This window comes from Elgaria multicarinata, chromosome 2 (assembly GCF_023053635.1).
Source record: "Elgaria multicarinata webbii isolate HBS135686 ecotype San Diego chromosome 2, rElgMul1.1.pri, whole genome shotgun sequence".
NCBI lineage: Eukaryota > Metazoa > Chordata > Lepidosauria > Squamata > Anguidae > Elgaria > Elgaria multicarinata.
In genome coordinates this window covers 47,540,974-47,561,154 of record NC_086172.1, presented here as the reverse complement: position 1 = coordinate 47,561,154, position 20,181 = coordinate 47,540,974, and the positions used below count along the sequence as shown (strand labels likewise).

At 42.4% G+C, this 20,181-nt stretch overlaps 1 protein-coding gene across 1 annotated transcript in view; it reads right to left on the bottom strand.

The window, feature by feature from the left end:
* Positions 1-19,371, bottom strand: part of KCNH7 (potassium voltage-gated channel subfamily H member 7) — a 325,994-nt gene extending 306,623 nt beyond the window's left edge. The window contains exons 1-2 of the mRNA XM_063116468.1: positions 19,253-19,371; positions 15,381-15,611 (exon numbers count right to left, since the gene is read on the bottom strand). Of these exons, the coding sequence (XP_062972538.1) occupies positions 15,381-15,611; positions 19,253-19,328 (307 nt within the window). The 5' untranslated portion in view covers positions 19,329-19,371. The remainder of the gene's footprint in view (positions 1-15,380; positions 15,612-19,252) is intronic.
* Positions 19,372-20,181: the final 810 nt, after the last annotated feature.

Genomic DNA, 20,181 nt, shown 5'->3' with positions numbered 1-20,181 from the left:
CCCTTTTCCTATATATCTCTTAACACTATTTTGATTAAGATCTTGATTCCATTTTAAACAATGATCTTGTCATTCTGTAGTCTTCTAATTTTAATTAGTATCTGATGATTTCAGACAACATTCCTTTATTGTACCCACCATTATATTTTCAAATTCTATTTTTCTCCTAAAGCATTCTCGCCTTATTTATCTTGGACCAAAGTTCCCTGCCGAAAGGATTAGAATAAAGGGAATCTATTTTTTTGAATAGATTCTTCATAAGAGAAGAGTCTAACTTCCTTCACTACATTTTAAAATCTTGTTAGCTAATAGCATTCCCAACTGGCCTCTATCATTACTCCCAATGGATCTGCACAAAATGATTACCAAGGTGAAATTTTAGAGCTTACTTTTCCCTTTGTCTTGTTCTATATATGCAATACAAATTTATGATATTATCAAACTGTTCACTTTCCTTTCTTTTGCCCAAGGCACATGTTTCAAAGAGGTTTTATTATACTTCATTGTTCATAAGTTGCCTGATTCTCATCCAACTTGTGCTGGTGATGACAACAGATGATCAGGAAAGCCAATCCTCCCAATTTGCCTAGACTTTTTTCTGAATTTGAATTATGTATCTTTTTATATTAAAACCAATAATGTTAGCAATAATAATAATAATAACAAAATCTTTTATCACTTTTCTGGCTGCTGATCTTGATAACTACTGCCATTTAAAAAAAAAGATAAAATAATTTTGGAATGGCACACATTTTCATTGGGGGGATAAGCTAAGCACCTTTAAAACCCATTTATTTCAATGGAAGAGTTATGCATGTCCTTACCTCTCTCTCTCACTGAATTCAATTGGACTGTGAAAAGTGCTTTGCTTTGGCTGGAATACGCTCAGATTATCATATAAGAAAGAACATAGAAAGCTTATATCAAGAGACCAATGGTCCATCTAGCAAGTACTGTCTACATTGACTAGCAACAGGGTTACAGGCTGGGGTCTTTCTCAGCCCTACCTAGAAAGGTCAGGGATTGAACCTGGGACCTTTTGGGAGAAAGCATGTGATCTATGACTAAATTTGCAGACCTCCCCAGTCTTCTGTCCTGATCCTCTGAACTGGCATTCTGCTACAGCACCATGGGTGGTCCTGCAGCAGAGCTTCAGCTGATACAAAAAGCTGCATTATGGCTGCAGGCCAACTGATCACATTGGCTGGCTTTGATGGGAGTTACAGTTCAACACCTCTGGAGACCACTAGATTGGGGAAAGCTGAGATAGATGGTCACAATCTGTGACTAATTCAAGTGAGACAAATTGATAAGCAAAGGGCTTCTTCACATGAGGGAAATAAGGCATGCTTATGACTGGCCATTCATGGTAGTTCGTGGGTCCTTTTGATAATGTCAGCAACTTCTGAAACATCTCCCATGCCTTCTCCTGGTAGTTCCATTTAAGCCCTCCCCCCCCCCGATATTCCGATTGAAATATTTCAGGATTTCCTACCGTGTACAGGGGAAGTTGTGCCACAAATCACCCACTAGGGCAGTGGTTCTCAACCTTCCCAATGCCGCGACCCTTTAATACAGTTCCTCATGTTGTGGTGACCCCCAACCATAAAATCATTTTCGTTCTTCTCTACATGATCCATTGTCATAGGATGGTTTGCTAATGAAAATAATACATAACAACACCTTTAATAATACAAAAGATGATACATGACATAGTTCAGTCAATACAGTTTCCTAAGACCATCGGAAATATGTGTTTTCCGATGGTCTTAGGCGACCCCTGTGAAAGGGTCATTCGACCCCGAAAGGGGTCCCGACCCACAGGTTGAGAACCGCTGTACTAGGGGAAGTTTTACATTATGGACCACATGGTCGCCCCTCTCCAGCCATGTAATGCAGCCCATTACAATTGCACAAGAGAAGCCGGAAGCAAAGCCCTGGTAAGAAAATATTATTTCACCTTAATCTAAAGAAGCCCACAGAGAGAGGGGAAGATAGAGGTCAGGTAAACAGACAGAACATTAAACATATATGAAAGTCTTCATTATTTCTCCTAAATATGACAATTGGTTTTTCAATTCTGAGTCCTGACCTAATATGGATATCTGAGAACATATACTTAAAGTAGTCAGGATTGGCAATCACAAATATATCAGGGGCCGACTTCAGTGTATTTGCAAAAGACAGTAACTAAACATTACACACATTTGTGCTTCAGACTCAATGGGAACTGTGTGCAATTTATACTCAAGGATTTGTACATAACTGCAAAACATGAAGGGAAAATTGGCTGTGACTTCAGGACTTAAATCCCCAGCAAAATGTTCATACCTTCAATATTTCTATCAGAGCCGGTGCTATAGCTACAAAGCTGAGAGAATGTGGTCTCTACTGGATAAAACTGTGTGGGTGTCATTGTCTTTAAATCCTCTAAAGTAAACCTATAAAGCCCATCTCAAGGCTTATTCATTCATGAACCTTTTCCTGGCATTTTCTTATTCCTCCCTCTCTCCACCTCCTATACACCAATCCCTATACATCAAACAAGAAGGAAGTCTGCCACATTCAGACATTTTGTACTCCTCTGACTTTCCTGAATTATTATTTTTTTGTAATGTCTGTCCAACACCATTCTGGTGTGTTTCTCAGGGAGAATTCCCTATAGAGCCATTCCCAACACCCATCTTGGCAGCCAGCACATGAGATAAAATAACCCAGCTCATAAAATAACCCAGAATACACCCAGCAGAAACTGACATAGGCACTAGACCAGGTATAAGTTCATGTTCAGCATAATGGTGGTCTTGTTGCCTGAATTGGTTGCTGCATGCATTGCGCAGTGAGCAAAGAAAACATTTCCCATGAAGTTCAGTTGCGATGGGATGTATTTCCATTTCCAAGCTGAACATTGGCATAATTCAGATATAGTGAATGATACGTAAGCCCTCTGAAAGAATCATATTGTTGCAACCAATATACCTTCCTTGTTGCGATGATATGATACAGTTCTATTGCCAAAGTTTAAGAGGCTTGGCCATGTAAGCTGCCTGGATGGAAGCATATCTGGGAACTGTATTGCACATGGGCAACCTGTTGCAACAGAAGCCACCAAAAAAAAAGGGTGTGTGTGTGGCACCTGCATCTAATGAAGCATATTCTGGCCCAGAAAAGCTTGTATCACGGTAAATTTGTTATGTGCACCACTTACTTGGGAGAAGGTCTCATTGACAATGTATTTAAGGGTTGGACTGTTACAGTGCAATCCTATGCATATCTACTCAGACATAGGTCCCATTAAATGCAATGGTGTTTACTCCCAGGAAAGTCTTATAGGATTACAGCCATTGTCTTTGAGATGCCACAAGACACTTTACTACTTTGGGTAACCACGTGTAAGTCATTGCAAGCTCTGCAAATGAGTTGGGAGATAAAAGTAATAAATAATAATGACCTGAGCTGGCAGCCACTGCTAATGATGTTCTAGTGCTCTGCCAAACCCTGACCCCTACTTTCCTGAAATTCTTCCCTCCCTGCAAAAGAGGTATTGATTTGTTCTGTCTCTTTCGCAGGGAGGAGAGAATTTTGAAAAGATGTTTACATTTACCTTCTTAAGAGCACAATGTGGCCGAGGGACAATTTACCTAGTTTTTACTTTGAAAACTCCGTGGTTTGCTTGCTCACAACAGCGTGGGTCTCTTCACAGATGGCCTTTCAATCCGGCAGCAGTTTCTGGGAAGCCCAATGCGACCTCACATGGTCACATGGTCATTCCAGGAAGCGCTGCCAGGTTGAAAGGCTATCTGTGACGAGACCCACGCTGCTGCAAGCAGGCAAGTGAGATTTTCAAAGTAAAAAATAGTCAAACTCCCCTCAGCCACCTCGTACACTTAATAAGGTAAACAGAACCCTTGCTCCTGTCATGAATAATTTCTTCAAAATTCTCCTCACTTCCAAGGCTCTTTCACAGTACTCTTCCTTTCACCCCCTATTCCCCACAAATTGCCAAAACCAACAGAACAGAACTATTCCACACTGCACTATTTCCCCCACCGTCAGAGCATACGATACTGGCATAGTGACATTAGCACTCACAGCTTCATGTATCCATAAGTGCAGGGTGTAAGAATCCTCAGCTTTAAGTCTTAGCATTTGATATAGAGTTTAAAAAGAGACTGTGAAGTTTGCCAGGTCATATAACACCATTTGCAAGGTGGAATGACATTAGTAGATCTCCCACAATGAGGTAGGGGACTGCCTTCCATTCTCTGACTAAAATATTGAAAATAAAGTAACTCCACTCATAATTAGCCTCCGAAGCTAGACAGCTTCATTGCAAACGTGATGCACTTATAATAACATGTTCCGAGTTAATTAAAGTCTTATTAGCCATAATTGTTTTGCAGGTCAAAATCAGATGACGGTTTTGGAAATAGATACGTTTGTGAAATAGAGCCTGCCTAGAATTCCTTTAGCATGTATATAAGAGCGCTTTGGGTTTCCTCAGTGCGAAAATTGCTGGTGTCTCATCTGTGTAAGAGTTTGCTCTTGGTATTAGTAATTGCTCTTGAAAAAACAAAGCAGATATTTACAAGGACTGGAAAGACCTACTTTCATGACATTTAAAAGCTTTTTGGTGAAGTGGGGGATAAAAAAGTATCAGGAAAAGAAGAAAGAGCAACAAACAAAAGATTCAGATCTATTCTTGGTGTGTGTGCGTGTGTACACACACACACACACACACACACACACACACACATATATATATATATGGTAATACAAAAATGGAAGTGTTGGGCAGAGGTGTGCATCAACCCTAAGATTTGATTCACACCCAGATTCTGTGATTCAGAAAACAGCCTGATTTAGTTTGGACCAATTCAGAGACAATTCAGGACTAAATATGACTCTTTGTACAGAAATCCAAATCTTCATGCCTCCCATTGACTATCATTGTAAAGTAACAAATAGCTATTGCATTCTGCCCTCCCCCGGCTTTTGTCAGATTCAGTTTGCCATCAAAGTAGTTGTATATGAAGGAATCACATCTATCAAATTTCAGACAAATAGGGGCAGATTTATCATTGCAGAGAGCAGTATTTACAGTTTGGGGGTTTCCAAAAAGCATATACTTATCCCCCAATGTTTTTTTTGTGGGCAATTGTGACAGAAATGACCTACAACATAAAAATGGTCATAGTTAAAAAACCTGCAAAATTTCAGAAGGATGGGTGCAGTGATTTCTGTGGAAGAGGAGTGTTGGAATCTGGGCAGGGGTTGGGGGAATTGATCCAGTTTCCCTTACCCTTTCCATGTGGGGTGGGTGGGTTTGGGGTTGCCAATTTGTATGAAAATGTCATATGTCTTAGAGGTGTCCCTGAGCAAGAAACCTACAATGATTCAGAAGGATAGGTGCAGGGGTTGGGGGCATTATGATGACTGAAAAACAGTTTAAGCCTTGTTTGTTTCCTTCTCAGTTGGCACCAAAGCCACAGAAAGTGCAATAGGATAAGATTAGGTGATGGATAAGGAACATGCAGAAGGACCTGAACATCCAGCTTTTTCTAAGTAAGCACACACTGCTACACCCTTCCCAGTCCCACAGACTCCACCAAACCTCTTTCAATGTTCCTGTTCCTGGGAAAGAGAACTAACAAAGAACCTGGTATATTGCACATCCTGCTCCAAACACACCGGGTTTGGCAAGCCCTAGCAAGGCCATTTACTGTGATTAGAAGCTAATGCTTCCAAGTCAAAATAATAATAATAATAACCCCATTTCCTTCCACCTTCTTCCTATAAAAGGTGCTTTCTTTATATGGAGACCCTGGGGAGGAATGTATCAATTTTGAGACACTCTGTCGGTGTCCTCCAAATCCCAAACCTTTAGGAGTTGGTCCATTTTGAAGGAGCCATGCTTCAATTCAGACAACTCTTGTATCTGTCTGAATTAGCCTAATCCATTTCAGGATTCAGCCTCATTTGAAGCACACGCCTAGTGATCTTCCAAGTTCCCCATACAAAATATTGTTTTTACTTCAATAGCTACAGAAACAGTCAATGATTTGACAATTTGTTATAACTGAACACAGACATCTATCTACTTGCAAAGCAACTGATAACTGATCCAGAACAAGAGATGCCAAGGCCTGGGGGGGATGGACCCAAGATTTTTTTTTGGGTAGGGAACCTGTTTTCCCCCCGAGGACCATTTTTGTAATTTTCCAAAAGAATGAACAGCTTAGGATCATACAATATATTCTTTTAGAATTTAAGGCAAAGTAATTATATATTGTTAACCAGTCTTTACTTCCACCCCCCACCCCCACCCCTCAAATGATTTCTAAAACCTATGTACTAAGAAGACATTTATGGAAAGACTGGAGATGCAAAATGTCTGGAAATAATGAAGCAGTGGGAGATTTTTTTTAATCCTCTCTGTAAGATCCCCAGAATATTTATTTCATTCATTCTCTCATTCCTTATTAAAATTATTGATCTAAAGTATATTTTACTGATAGACACTTATGCTCAGTTTCACGACATGTGAGTAGAATCACCGTTGTGCATTCTTGATAGTAAATGTGCATTCCGTAGTCCAAAACATAAGAAGGGTGCAAAGTTGGTGAAAGCTACAATTCAGGAGCAGGGGTTGATGCTGTTGTATCCAACACTAATTGATCACTTGTAAGTAGACTTACCCAGTGGTACTGCAACAGGCCAGGAGCCATTTGGTACCTGGCAGCTTCCATATTTTGGCTCCCAAAGCATTGTGGAGATAACAGTGCACCAGGTACACCCTTTTGCTTGTTTGGGAGGCTCACCTGCATTTATATGAGGACTAAGCCAGAGTGTTCAGTGAGTTCTAGTTCTGACATTCCCAGCCTTAAGGCACAGAAAAATCTTTCCCCAATAGGTATAAAAAGTTTAGGAGGCCAAGATTTAGCAAATGAGCAAGCCAGGTAATATTGTTTCCACCTCCAGTTGATGTATGCTGCACAACATAGACCCAGCTTTCTGAACCAGACTATAAGCTCTACACTGGAGATGAATATGACAAGAAACTTATTAGAACATGGGTAGGAGGACACTAAGTTTCCAGGATCTATTTGGTTGTGTTTTTTCCTAGAACCCTGAGATCCACCAACTGGAGCTTAATACAAAACAGTTTTAGAATTAAAGAATCTGAGCCAGGAATTTGTTTTGAGCAGCAAAACTGACTAAAGCTCCACACAAAAATCCACTTCAGGCTACCCCAAGCTTTCCCCATTTCGACAGTATAATTTAGGGAAGCAAGGGGAGCGAATCATTCTGTTGCTGCTATGGCTAAACAATCAGCAATCAAACATCACTGCTGCTCTACCACAAATGATCCAGAGATCTACCAGTAGATCCAGAACTACCTTCTACTCAACTCCACAGTAGAACACTCACCAGGAAGAATAGTTTGGTGTCATCCATTCAAAATATTGGTGGGATGTTTCCACAAGTAGTAGGAACACTAACAATGGATAGAGTTTGCCAACAATATCTCCTGCTCACTTGAAATTGAGAGGAACTGAACAAAGACATGGGCGTGCTTTGAAGCATCTACCATTCACTTCAATGGAGGTGTCCTGCAGAAGAAACCTCCAGCAGCCTGTTCTTCATGTTGACAACAGAAGTCATTTTTTTCCAGGTATGGTGATATGAGTGGTTTCAAACTAACAATGGAACCTGCTCTTGTTCTTCTGAAGAACCTGGATTTTCGGATAACACCTCAGTGGCACCGTACAGAAGGTCGGCAGTAGCAATATGAACCTGACCTGCTCTTCGAACAAAAGGCATGACTAATGAGATGGTAGAGTGTACAAAAGCAATTGCTAACTTTCACCTCTGTGACTCGTACTCTGTCATTACACTAGCGGTTTTTGAAATGGGGCTTTGTTACAGGCTATTAACCTGGGCAGCGAGCTTGACTGATAAAACATCACTCTGAATACCGAAGGCAAATAGGTGCAACAGCCTGAAATAAGAAGGCTATGTTGCTGTTGTACTTTACCAAGGTAGCTTTAATGTGGGAGAAAGAACCTTTTTAAACTGAGTACATTAAACACCATTTGAGGGTACTGATCATCCTGGTTTCCGCTCCAGGGGATTTTTCAGTAGATGCCTAAGAATGTTTAGACTGCCGGCAATTTTTTAGACTATAGAATATATCAAGAAATGAATAATTTAGAACTGGTTCTCAAACTTTCTTCCCTCCAGGCCCTCTTAAGAGAGCAGAAAATGATAGACTACCAGTCACAAAATGGTAGTGCAGGGTCAGAGTCAGTCACAAAATGGTGGCAGATGGAGGCAGAGTTTGGCATAATCAGATGGCACTTGCTGATATCCTCTAAATTAAAACCCTTTACACAGTGCATGCCTAAACATCTTTACTCAAAAGTAAACTCAATAGCACCTTCCTTCTAGTAAGTGTGTTTAGGATTACAGATTTAATTAGTTGATTTTAGGTTTTATTGGATTGTGCCAATGCTCTTAACTAAATTGCATTGTTGATATTTCATGTTGTACTCCACCTCAGGTGTCTTTGGGCAGAGAAGAAACTTACTCCTTTTATGGGCACCAGTGTAGCAGAGATACTAGAATGGATTGACTAGGAAATCTGATTTAAATTTTCTCTCTGCCATGGACTCAAGTCAAGCTGTAGCCTTAGGAAACCTGCTACCTTTCAGCCTCAATGCCCTATATATAAAAACAGAATTGGATGTCCTTAATAGGCCAGTTCTGGTGTCCTTGCCTTGCTGGATCAGATCGAGAGCCAATGCATTCTGTCTCCAGCGGCTGACAGTCTTATGTGTCATGGGATTCCCACAGGCTGGGCCATAGCTCAGTGGTAGAACACGTGCTTTGCATGCAAAAGTTCCCCAGTTCCACCTCTCTCATCGCTAGGTAGGGCTGGGAAAGATTCCTGTTTGAAATGCTGGAGAGTCATTGGCCATGCTGCCTGGGAATGATGGGAGTTACAATCCAACACATCTGGAGGGCATCAGGTTGGGGATGCTTGGTGAATTTGGACAAAACTAGCATACACAGTACTGAACTAGATAGATCAATGGCCTGACTCCATATAAAGCATCTTCCTATGTTCTTCAGAGCACCTAGCAACCCATATCTCTATCTATACTTCTCACCACAGTCTTCATTGAGCTTGACATGGCTAATATCCACTGATGATAACAGACTAATGACCCACCTCACATGGTCACAGTGAGGCTCCATAAAGTATACTTTAATCTGAAAAAGCATGAAATATTTAAAAAATATGTGTGTTGCTGATTTATGCACTTACCTTGAGTGCATAAATTCATTTTTCTGCCCTTAAACCTATTGAATGAGAAATCTGTTTGTTTACCAGTTTATCAGCTCAGCCCTAGAATGTTACACAATTCAGTGCAAGAAATCACCAATGTTATTTTGCTCTTTGGAATATTTTTTTAAAAAACTGTCAAGAGTCATTATTTCCTGCTGTCATTCTATCTGTCACCACTTCCTGCCCTTGTATTTCTTCTCTGTGAAATCTCTCCAGTTACACGGCAGCATTAAGCAACTTCACTCTCCTGTCAATAATCAGCGCTTCATAGAATGTATACACTTAGGTACATCCTACTTTGATAATCTTCCAGCAAACCCATCACACAAAAAGGATTGACGGAGTACAATACTCCTCGGTTTAATACACAAACCCATCTTCAATCCCTGCATAATTATAGTTTTTATGTCAAAGCTTTACAGCTTTATCACCTCCAGCAATATTTTACAGCTGTCAAGAATGATTTATGCAATAATGACTTAAACGGCGAAATGGAGTCCTTAGAGAAAGAGCTGTAGCACATTTCCATGGCAAATAACTTTATTAAAACAAAATTATTGATATTCCATGTAAACAGTATCTTACCTCCAAAGATACCTAATCAGATCAGCCTCTAAAGATAAACCGATAGTAGGAAAGGATGTTATGAAGCCAGTGAGAAGGAACACTGTGCTCCATTACTCTGAATTTACATCACTGTTAATGCCAATTGGGCAATTCTGGAAAACATTTTATTTAGGCCTAATTTGTCATAGGATTTTCAGATACTTCCGTAATTTAAACCTCCCTGCCTACTACTTGGCTGTTAGTGGTAATCCCACTGAGATGCAAGTAATCATTCAAGGAAGTATGTTATAGATCAAGTTTGGTCTGTTCTTTGAGAATTTTTTGTTCCTTGTGATTATGCTAGGGATTGATGAGAAATTTGTGCAGTTTGCAACACATTTCAATGTGAACTTAACAAATTTACACTTTCTGAGCCTAAGCGCAAATCAGAACACAGCTAGACATTGAGAAAACTGTACTTTCCGGAGTTTGCAATACAGTTTGCAAAGGAAAAGGTTTGCACAGAAAATATGTACATTTGACAGACCGCACACAAGAAATGCATATATTTAGAAAAATACACATAACAATTGGTATCCTTTTCCTGTAGACTAATAATAATAATAATAAACCACAATCTGATGTGGAAACAGAATGGAATGAATTTAAAAGTGGAACAATGAGAACCGGACCAAAATTGAGCTTGACAGAATCACGAGATTATGTCCCCAATTTTTGGTTTATTTTACAATTACCCATTGAGGAATAGCTCATGGCACGACATAGGCTTCAAACCGCAGACAAATGGCTCTATTATAAAAAGGTGTGGGAGAGGAATTGCAAGATGATATATATGCAGTTTAAGCAGAACTCTGTAATGGGAGTATCAGTTTCCCACAGGATACATGCATAACTCTCAGCAATAATTTTTCAAGGACTGTGGAAGTGTTACTTCATGTCAGTTTAATTGGATCAATTGCTTGTGGCTTGGTCAGCCTGAAAGTCTCTCATTAAAATCTGTTCTTTCTGCCTAGCCTTGTGAAAATTGCTTCTAAAATGCTAGAAGATCGCAGGAAACAATGCCATTAACTGACAACTAGAGAAGGTGTTAATTCTGGTAGTTCTTTAACTGGGCTTTTTTTTCAGAACCTCAGGCTGCAAACCTGTACCTTACCTCAAAGTAAGCCTCTTTTGACTCAATGGGACTTGCTTCCAAGTAGACATGTATAGAGGCTTGTAATTACCAGTTGCTGTCCTAAACAGAGAAACAATATATAATTACTTAAGGCACAATCCTATGGACTGTGCCCTTGCTGCATGGAAATATCCAAACTTGGACGTGTCTGAGGTTCTTATATCCTGCCGGGCTGAAGCTGGCAGGACAGGAGGATGGGTGGAGGCGATCTTTGTTGCCCAGTTCTTCAATCTCCTTTATTTTCACTAGACAGGCTTTTTGTCTCTTCTAGCAAGGATACTTTGGAGTGATAAGGAAGAAGGATGGAGGCGGCTCAGGAGAAATTGTTTCCTGGCCTCTTCAGTCAAAACCCACTGGAATGCACCCTTTTCTGACTTTGGAGAAGCACCCAGCATGGTTCTCTTAGCATCAGTTGTGGGGAGGTCAAAATCGGAGGATGGATCTCTGACTCCCCCTTCCAAGGTTGGAGCACTGTCTCTGACCTTACAAGGAATTTTCTGGGCCATCCTGTGCTCTCTGGGACAGTCACCGACAGAGTATAGGATTGCTCTCTTAAGCTTTTTATTCATGGCTCATACTCCAGGGTTAAATAAATTGGCTGCAAGCCCATATATAAGTTTGACCCATCACAGTCAATGGTGTGTATACATGTAATAATAATAATAATAATAATAATAATAATAATGGGTCAGGAATAGATTCTTCAACACAATTTCTTTTAAACCACTTCACATCAGCTCATGCCTACTTTGAGCTCCCCCATAACCCTATTAAATATTTAGTCCCTATTTGGTGGATAGAATCCCTTTATACAGCGTTGAGTCTCAGGCCAAATCCAGCCCACCTGGAGGACCCAATTCAGCCCTCTAGAGGTTTTTTTCCCCCAGAGGACCACGACCCTGTTTCCTGGCCCCACCCCCTTTCCCCCAATTGGCTGGTTTTCTGGATTTTGTGTGGGTTTCCCCCACTCCCATTCTAAATGGTTGAAATGCCTCTCCTAAGGCTTCATATGTCAAGTATGCTGCAATACACCAGAACATGAGTTTTTATACTGTTGGTGTACCTTGGTGTTTAGCACTTGCCTTACTGTTTTAATAGTCAGATACTGTAGTAAGACTGAGAATTCTGGTCATATCTGCACTATAGACCTATATTGGCTTTATTTACACTTAAGTGTCATGGCTACCTACAAGGCATCCTGGGAATTGTAGTACGGTGAGGATACTGAGAATTCTCTGCAAGATCCGTAAGACATCCCTCAAGCAGGGGTACCATTAATGCCTGACTACTGCGTGCAGAAGTATGACGCCTCATGTCCAAGAGGGACCCCAAACATAGTTGCAATACAAATGAAGGTCCCCCCTGCCCTACCCATGGGTGTTCTCTGCCTTTTCACTCTCCCCCCACCCCCACTCCCGTGGGTCTGGCTTCTCCTTACCAAGCTGTGACACCTTCATTTTCGCTCCTTTTGACTTTTCTTTGAGAAGGGGTTGACGGTGTGTTGTCGAGGAAGCTGCAGTGATGTCTGACATGTTGATTACTCCAGAGGGCCTTTAGGTGGCCCCATGCAAGCCCAGAGGTACTCTGGGAAACCAAGATGCCAGCCATGATGGCAGATTCACTCTGCAGTGCACCTGAACACTTTGGAAAACTGAAAGAAATAGAGGCAAAGAAAAAGTGGTGCTGCTTGGTCAGGGGGTGTGGGTAGGGGAGAGTGAGCAAGGAAGCAAGTACCAGGGGAGTGGTCAGGGGAGAGAGAAAGTAGAGACAGAGCACGTGGGGAGAGAGGAACTAGGGCAGGGATGACGCTCCCAGGAGTACATGTGTGGGGGCCCTCAGAGGGCATCAGGCCCAGGGGCCCCTCAACCCTGGCAGCACCCCGATTCCAAAGACTACTGTAAAGGGGACACCTATGGCACTAGTTTAACAGCACCATTCTATGCATATCTAGTCATCTATTATGAGTTCAACGGGACTTACTCCCAGGTAAGTGTGCACAGGATATATGCTGCCTTAAGAATTCGAGAAGAAGAGCAACATAAAAGTGTGATAAAATAAGTAAGTCCATTCACATCCACTGAGAATCACAGCCCCTTTTGCATCGATAGATACATTTTCTTCTTAACACTCGGAAAGGAATTCGGAACATCATTATACACTTACTAGAATTTCTTTTTTAATGAAACCACATTACTGGAGTATTTTGGAAGGAAACACATTATATTGTTACTAGAGTGTTTTTGAAGGAACCATATTATACTAGAGTATTTTGTTAAAAGAAACCCCATTATACTCTTATTAGATTTGTTTGTTTGTTTGTTTAAAGCGGTCCCATAATACTCAGAATAGAAATCACCCCACCAGCTAACATCACAAGTGCCAGTCTGCCAATGTCATCACAAGAACCCCAGAACCACACTTGTCACTGTTACTTTTAAGCATGATTCCCCTCTATTGTTGCAGTTCTCAAATGAATTAATGTAAACAGTGCACTGGCAGGTCTCCAAAGCTAATTAAAGCTCCATATTTGAATATATGAGATTGCTTTGCATTTCCCCTTTGAATACATATACACAGTGCAAACAAGATAGAGTGCAACACGCTTATGTATTATTCTGACACACAAATGCTGAATAATCAGAAAAAGAAAACTAATGTAAACCTTCAGAAATAATTAGCACTCTCAATCCTTTACCAGGATGCATCGTGACAAATAAACAGCAATCTTTATTTTCCTTTAGGTTTCAACACTAAATGCATAACACTGTATTTTTTCCAGTTACGGTTACGACTAATTACATAAAATATATTTTAGTTAGCCTGTAGTTTTGCTTTAGAAAAAACAACAACAGTCCAAACTGTCTTCTGTTTGAAACAGGTAAGTTCCTTTTTTTTCTTTTTAAAAATCTCCCCAAAGTAATTACCCAGTATCTGAAATAATTACTCAGCATTTGACTGGATGCTTGTTTAAAGTTGACTCTCTATCAGCAAAGGTTCAACTGCTATTTACTTTGACTGCTGAACATCTTGCTCAGTCAGATGCCCCATTTAATTCAAACATATGTCCAGGCATGCTTCTTCTTTTTTCCATGATGTGAAAACAACAATCCATATAGATCAACACACTCAACAGTGAAATCTCTTGATCTTACTTCAATTGTGGCATTACACATGTATACAAGAGATAAGCAAACAACCGAAATGGATCCCTTTATTTTGAGCAAGCCTTCTTTGTCTTTAGTATGCCTCAGTTTATATGACTGCCAGAGATTAAATAATAAGTGGCAGTATTATTTTAATTGCAGTTCTGTGCTTGAAATCTGATTCTGCAATGGGGTAGATTCTTTACTTAAGTTGTCAAAGAAGTTCCCACTAAGGGGTCTATTGTACGCCACTTTGAGATCTTAATGATGCAGGGCGGGATATAAATGTTTTAAATAAATAAATAAATATTGATAGATTTTAACTAGGATACCTGAAGTCAAATCTCAATTCAGACCCTGGACTCATATTAGTTCCAATCCAAAACATAGTTTCACATGAACATGCCCACTGTTTTCATTAGTTTTAAGTGCATATAACACAGTGCTTGAATATGGCCTTTTTGAGCAAGTCACTCCTTATCTCTAAGTCTCACTCTCCCATCCATAAAACGGGGATAATATTGACTTAACTTTTGAACAGATTCATATATATGAGACATGAATTCTAAACCCCCCTTCTCCACCAGAAATAATAAAAATAATGATATTGGGTTTCACTGGAAGACAGTGCTATGCATTTAAAATGCACATATCCAACGTTTGTTGTTACGTACCATGCTTGCCGTATACTTTTTCATATACTTGAAATGGGGCAATCAAACACCCCACCCCTCCCACATACATCATTTCCCAAGGACTGGAGTTCTTTTTTCATTTTCTCTTGGAAATGGAAACTGGAGGCACAAAGGGAATGCCCCCCCCCCTTTGGAATGGATTGCTTAAAAACTACTTCACATCACTCCATGGAAATGCCAGGCTAGCTCTGCTTATACACCAATCTCAAGCAGATTTAATGGGGAGGCAGGTGCACTGATTAGAGTGGAACTTTATACTTCAGAGTAAATGTGCTTAGGATAACGGCCTTGTTCAGATCTCCAGGAAAGAAGCACAATTCCACTATGCCATACCAATGCCAAATGAACACCTGATGCATCGTATCAAAGAAGGTGCCTTTCAAAACTATTCCAAAGCAAGCTATAATCACTCAAACACATTTAAAATAAACAACCCTCAGGTACTTTACCATCTTTATGATAATAGGTAACTTCCACTTTCCTCTCCTCTGACCCGAGCAAGGCCTGGGCAATTTGGGCAACGTGATGCCTTTTTGTCTCCGGTCCATGAAGGAAGTCACAAGTGCATGGTTTTTGCATGACATCTGGCCTGGAGAATCCCGTCAACTCACAGAACCCGTCATTGCAGTAGATGATAGCGCAGTTCTGCACTCTGGCATTAGCAATGATGAATTTTTTATCTGCAATTAAAAAAAAAAAGAGTAATGCATTTTTCAGGAACCTTACAATGTTTCATAAAGTCTTGTAGCTGCCTGGACAGGAGCTATTTCTGCCTCTGATTTGTCTTTGGTTTAGTGAGCTTCAGTAGATATTTAATACCACTCCAGTGGTGCCAGAGTTCTTTTAAAAACTCCAATAAAAAGGAGAGAAATTAAAACTCAAATTCAACTGGGCATTGGAGCACATGTGCATTGGCGTGGAGTGCAGGGAAGTAACCAGCCTAAGAAATGTGCTGCAAAGCTTACTGGCTATAAATGTGGCTGTAGTTTTCTTGTATTAGAAATATCCAACAGGTAATGGAATGGCCAGTACAGAGCTCTGAGTAGATTGAGTGGATGAGGGCCATTCTCCAACTTTAATTTGACCTGTGTGTGTGTGTGTGTGTGTGTGTGTGTGTGTGTGCTTGCCAAAGCTCTTGAAGTAGGTCTTGTTACAGAGGATTGCAACTCCTGCTCTAATTCAAACCTGGGTATGGGCAGGCCGACAGGAAAAGCAGAACAGGGAAGTTAGATCATCACTAAGCCTTGAAAATAATTAAACCCACCACCACCAGGGGCACACAAAAAACCTTCAGTGGCCTTTATGCTACCATGTTAGTGATGTTAGCTTTTGATTTGTTAGTCATTTGAGGAGCATAGGTGACATAAAATGTTTTTTTCTTTTTAATTAAAAATAAAGCAAAGAGTTTTCCAGTTTGCAAAAGCTTTCTGGCCTGGCCAGTGGAAGGCAGGGCTCTATGCAGTTACATCAGAAGCTGTCTTATAACAGGTGAGATTATTGGGCCATCTAGCCTAGTATCATCTACTCCAGGGCGGAGAAATGTGAAGCTTTCCAGATGTTGTTGGATTGCAACTCCAACCAAACCTAGCCCCACCATGCAATGGTGGGGCATGCTGGGAGTTGTGGTCTAACAAAATCTGCTGGGCCACCCTTTCCCCATCCCTGGTCTACTTGGACCAGCAGTGATTCTCCAGAGTCTCAGGCAAAGGTCTTTCCCAACATCCACCAGCTGATCCTTTTACCAAAACCTGCCTAGGATTGAACCTAGGACCTTCGGCATGCAAAGCAGGTTTCTTCCACTACCTCTGAAATACAGTTGCACCTACAAGCAAATCCATTCACAATCCTGATTTCTTTTCTGTTTTTTTACTTGACTCACAATGGTGCTTTACATAGGAAACCTGATGCAGGGAGAGTAAACAGTGGTAATATAAATTAAGTAGAAAAACAAAACCACTTTTCTCCCTTACTTGTCATTTAAAATGTTTAAATGTTTTAATATTGGAATAAGTTTAATATACTTTTAACTTTTGTATATCTCTATCTATAGGTTTTTAATGTATATGTTTTAAATTTTGTGATGCCGCCTTGAGGCCCGGCATTGGGCAAAAGGCGGGATATTATTATTATTATTATTATTATTATTAATAATAATAATAATAGGGCCATCAGTGGCACAACAGTGCTCTCCTGCACAGTGATGGCAGCAAGAATTCAAGGCTCCCAATGCACCTTGATTGCTATATGAAATGAAGCCACCATGTCAATCATGGGTTTCCTGCTTCACAAAGAGCAAAATGCAGGATTGGACTGAAAAACACAGAAGATGCAGACCAATCCTGAACTCGGTTATCAGTTGCCTTGATATGGCTGGCTATCCATTGCTTCAGCTCAAGTGTACACAACTGATATAATCACATACAAGAGCAGAACCACAAAGTATTAGATCAACCTTCCCACCCTGGCAACTGCCTGATGTTTTGGACTACAACTCCATCATCCCCAGCCAGAATGGCCAATGGCCATGAATAAAGGGAGCTGTAGTCCAAAACACCTGGAAAGCACCAGGTTGGGGAAGTATTAGATCACTGGAGTGAAAGGGGGAGAGATAAATGGTAGTCTTCATTATTGTTTTACAACTCAAATGTAACAAGGCTCTAAACAGGCATATATCTCTTGCAACACCAACCCAAGGGGTTCTCTCTGCATTGGAAGTGGCATTGCCCATGTGATTTTACTGAGCCGGTTGTTTTAATGGCAGGCGCAGCTCTGAAAGCACTTCACGTTATGCACCTTCTTCTCATGATTCACCTGACTTCCCTCAGAACTATCACATGAAAGATGCCCGCGTGATTTTACCCCCATGAGCTACACAATATGCCAAATGTTTACACTTGAAGGCATGATGGGAAAATGGCAAGGCTGAATATATCCTGCACAATTTCTCCCTCCCCTCCCCCCACTGCCTTTCCAGGTTTCCTTCAACCCTTTCCACATCCTGTCAAGTGCATAGCCATAATGTTCAGCTCTCCCCAGAGAAGAGTGCCTGATTATTTACAAGCTATCTTTGCAGCAACCATAGCTCGTGTCACTCAATGGCCTCATTATGCACACCCTCACAGAGATAAATAAGTCTACTGACTTTAATAGGCTACTTATATCCCAAAAGGCTGCAGGATCTGACCTTTAAATATCTTATTCAAACTAAGAGTCTCTTACATTGACAGAAAGGTGCCTACTCTACATTTTTTTAAAATAATGTAGAGTATTACAAAAAGATTTGTAATTTGCATGTTATTTCAAGGCTATTATTTCAACACATTTGGAATTTATTAAGTATTTAAAGGGAATGTGTCCAACATACATTTTTCACAGTATTAAGAGAACCAGGCTAGATCAAGTGTTATCTCCTTAAATCTTTACCATTATTGAGAAGGTTAACACTGCAATCCTGCACACACTTACCTGACAATCAGCCCCCATTGAATACAATTGGAGTTACTTCTGAGTAAGCCATGCACAAGATTTGGACTGTAAGGCTGCAATCCCCAAGACATTTACTGGGGAATATGTGTTTTAGAACTCAACAAGACTTACTTTCGAGTAAACATGCCTAGAATTACAATTTATTCAAGTGTAAGCACACTTCTCACTCCTTCTTTAGGCAATCAGCTGTTGAAATGAAAAAGGATCCTTACAGTCAAAGCCAAAAGTATCCTAAGCAAATATCCCCTCCGGATATGCCTTTTGGAATTGACCTGCTGGAAACTCTTCCTAAACTAGTGTTAAACCAGGAGCCGTGTGGCACTCGAAGGTCAAGGTTTAAAGCCAAGGCAGAAAAGAGGCTGCAGTTTCTACGCTGGGCAGTGCCCGGGATATTCCAGGTCCTCCCAAATCTATTTCTCACCGACCCCAAGCCTGAGTTGTCCGGATTGCGAACACGCTCTCTCTCTGACACGACGAGAGAGAGAGAGATTGCATAAGCATGCATGGTTGAATGTTCTGCCTTATTGGAGCCATCCGAGCAGTTCCAAGGCAAGTGAGAGAGGCACGGAGAGAAAAGTGTTCGCGGCACGACAAGCCGGAGGAGTTTCGGCCAGCGGTGTTAGGCGAGGCAGGCGAGGCAGCCGGAGAGCCGCGCTGCCTGTGCGCGTAGCCGGGAACCCAGAGCATCAGCCAGCAATGCTCCTCCCCAAGTCGCCCAGATGGGAGCAGCCCTCGGCCAAAGTTGCCCCGGTCCAGAGTAGCTCGGCTCCCACGCCCACCCGCCCGCCTTTCTGCCCCGGCAACCCGCGAGCGGCGGCGCGGACGGCCAACTTACTTTGCCCTTCGAATTTCCGGATGATGGTCCCCAGGAAGGTGTTTTGCGGTGCCACATGACCTCTGCGCACAGGCATGGTGCTCGCTCTCCAGCTCGCCGGGGCTGCGATGAGGGACGCGGCTCCGGGGTTCGCTGGCTCGCTCCCCCCCGCCCCCCTTGCCTATCGCTGGATCGCCGCGGCGGCTACCCTCGGCGAGAAATCATGGTCCCTCGGGCCGCCGGGCAGCTCGCGGCGGCGTCGGCGTCGTCGTTCAGCAGCGGCGGCGACGCTCAGCCCGGGCAGCCGCTCGCCTCCGCGGCGCCTGCTCCATGCTCAGGGTCGGGGCGTGTGTGCGTGTTTTGCCTCGGGGCGAACCTGACGCGCTCTTCGCCGGGATGGAGAGCGAGGAGGAGGAGGAGGGAGGGAGGGAAGTCGCTGGGAGGAGCCGGGCGGGGAAGGCTGCCCGCGGCGGTGGGTGGGGACTTGCGCCCAAGGTGATCGATCCGCGTCCCGCTCCGCTCCTCCCGCCCAACGCCAGGCCTCGCCCCCTTCCCGCCCTCGCAAACCGCGGCCCGGGGAGGCAAGCCTGCCGCGGAGGCGGGAGGCCAGGAAGACTCAGCGCCCTGCCTTCGCGTGGAGTGACGTCCCTCCCCGGCCGCCAGCCGGCTCCGGCGCGGCTCGCAGCAGCAGCATGCAGCTCGGATTACTCAAGCGTGCTTTCGCGGGAGCCAGCCAATAAATCTCCCGCTCCCGAAGCCCGCGACAAACAGGCAGGAAGCGGTGACACCCCCGACCCGGGCAGCCGCCGCCGCCTCGACGGCGAGGACGTGGAGAGGGGCAACCGAGGCGGAGGGGAAAACGGCACGAAGCTATGTAGGGGGCTTCATTTTGGCCAACTCACAGCCCAAGCCTAGGCAGGTCTACTCAAAAGTAAGTCCCTCGGAGGATG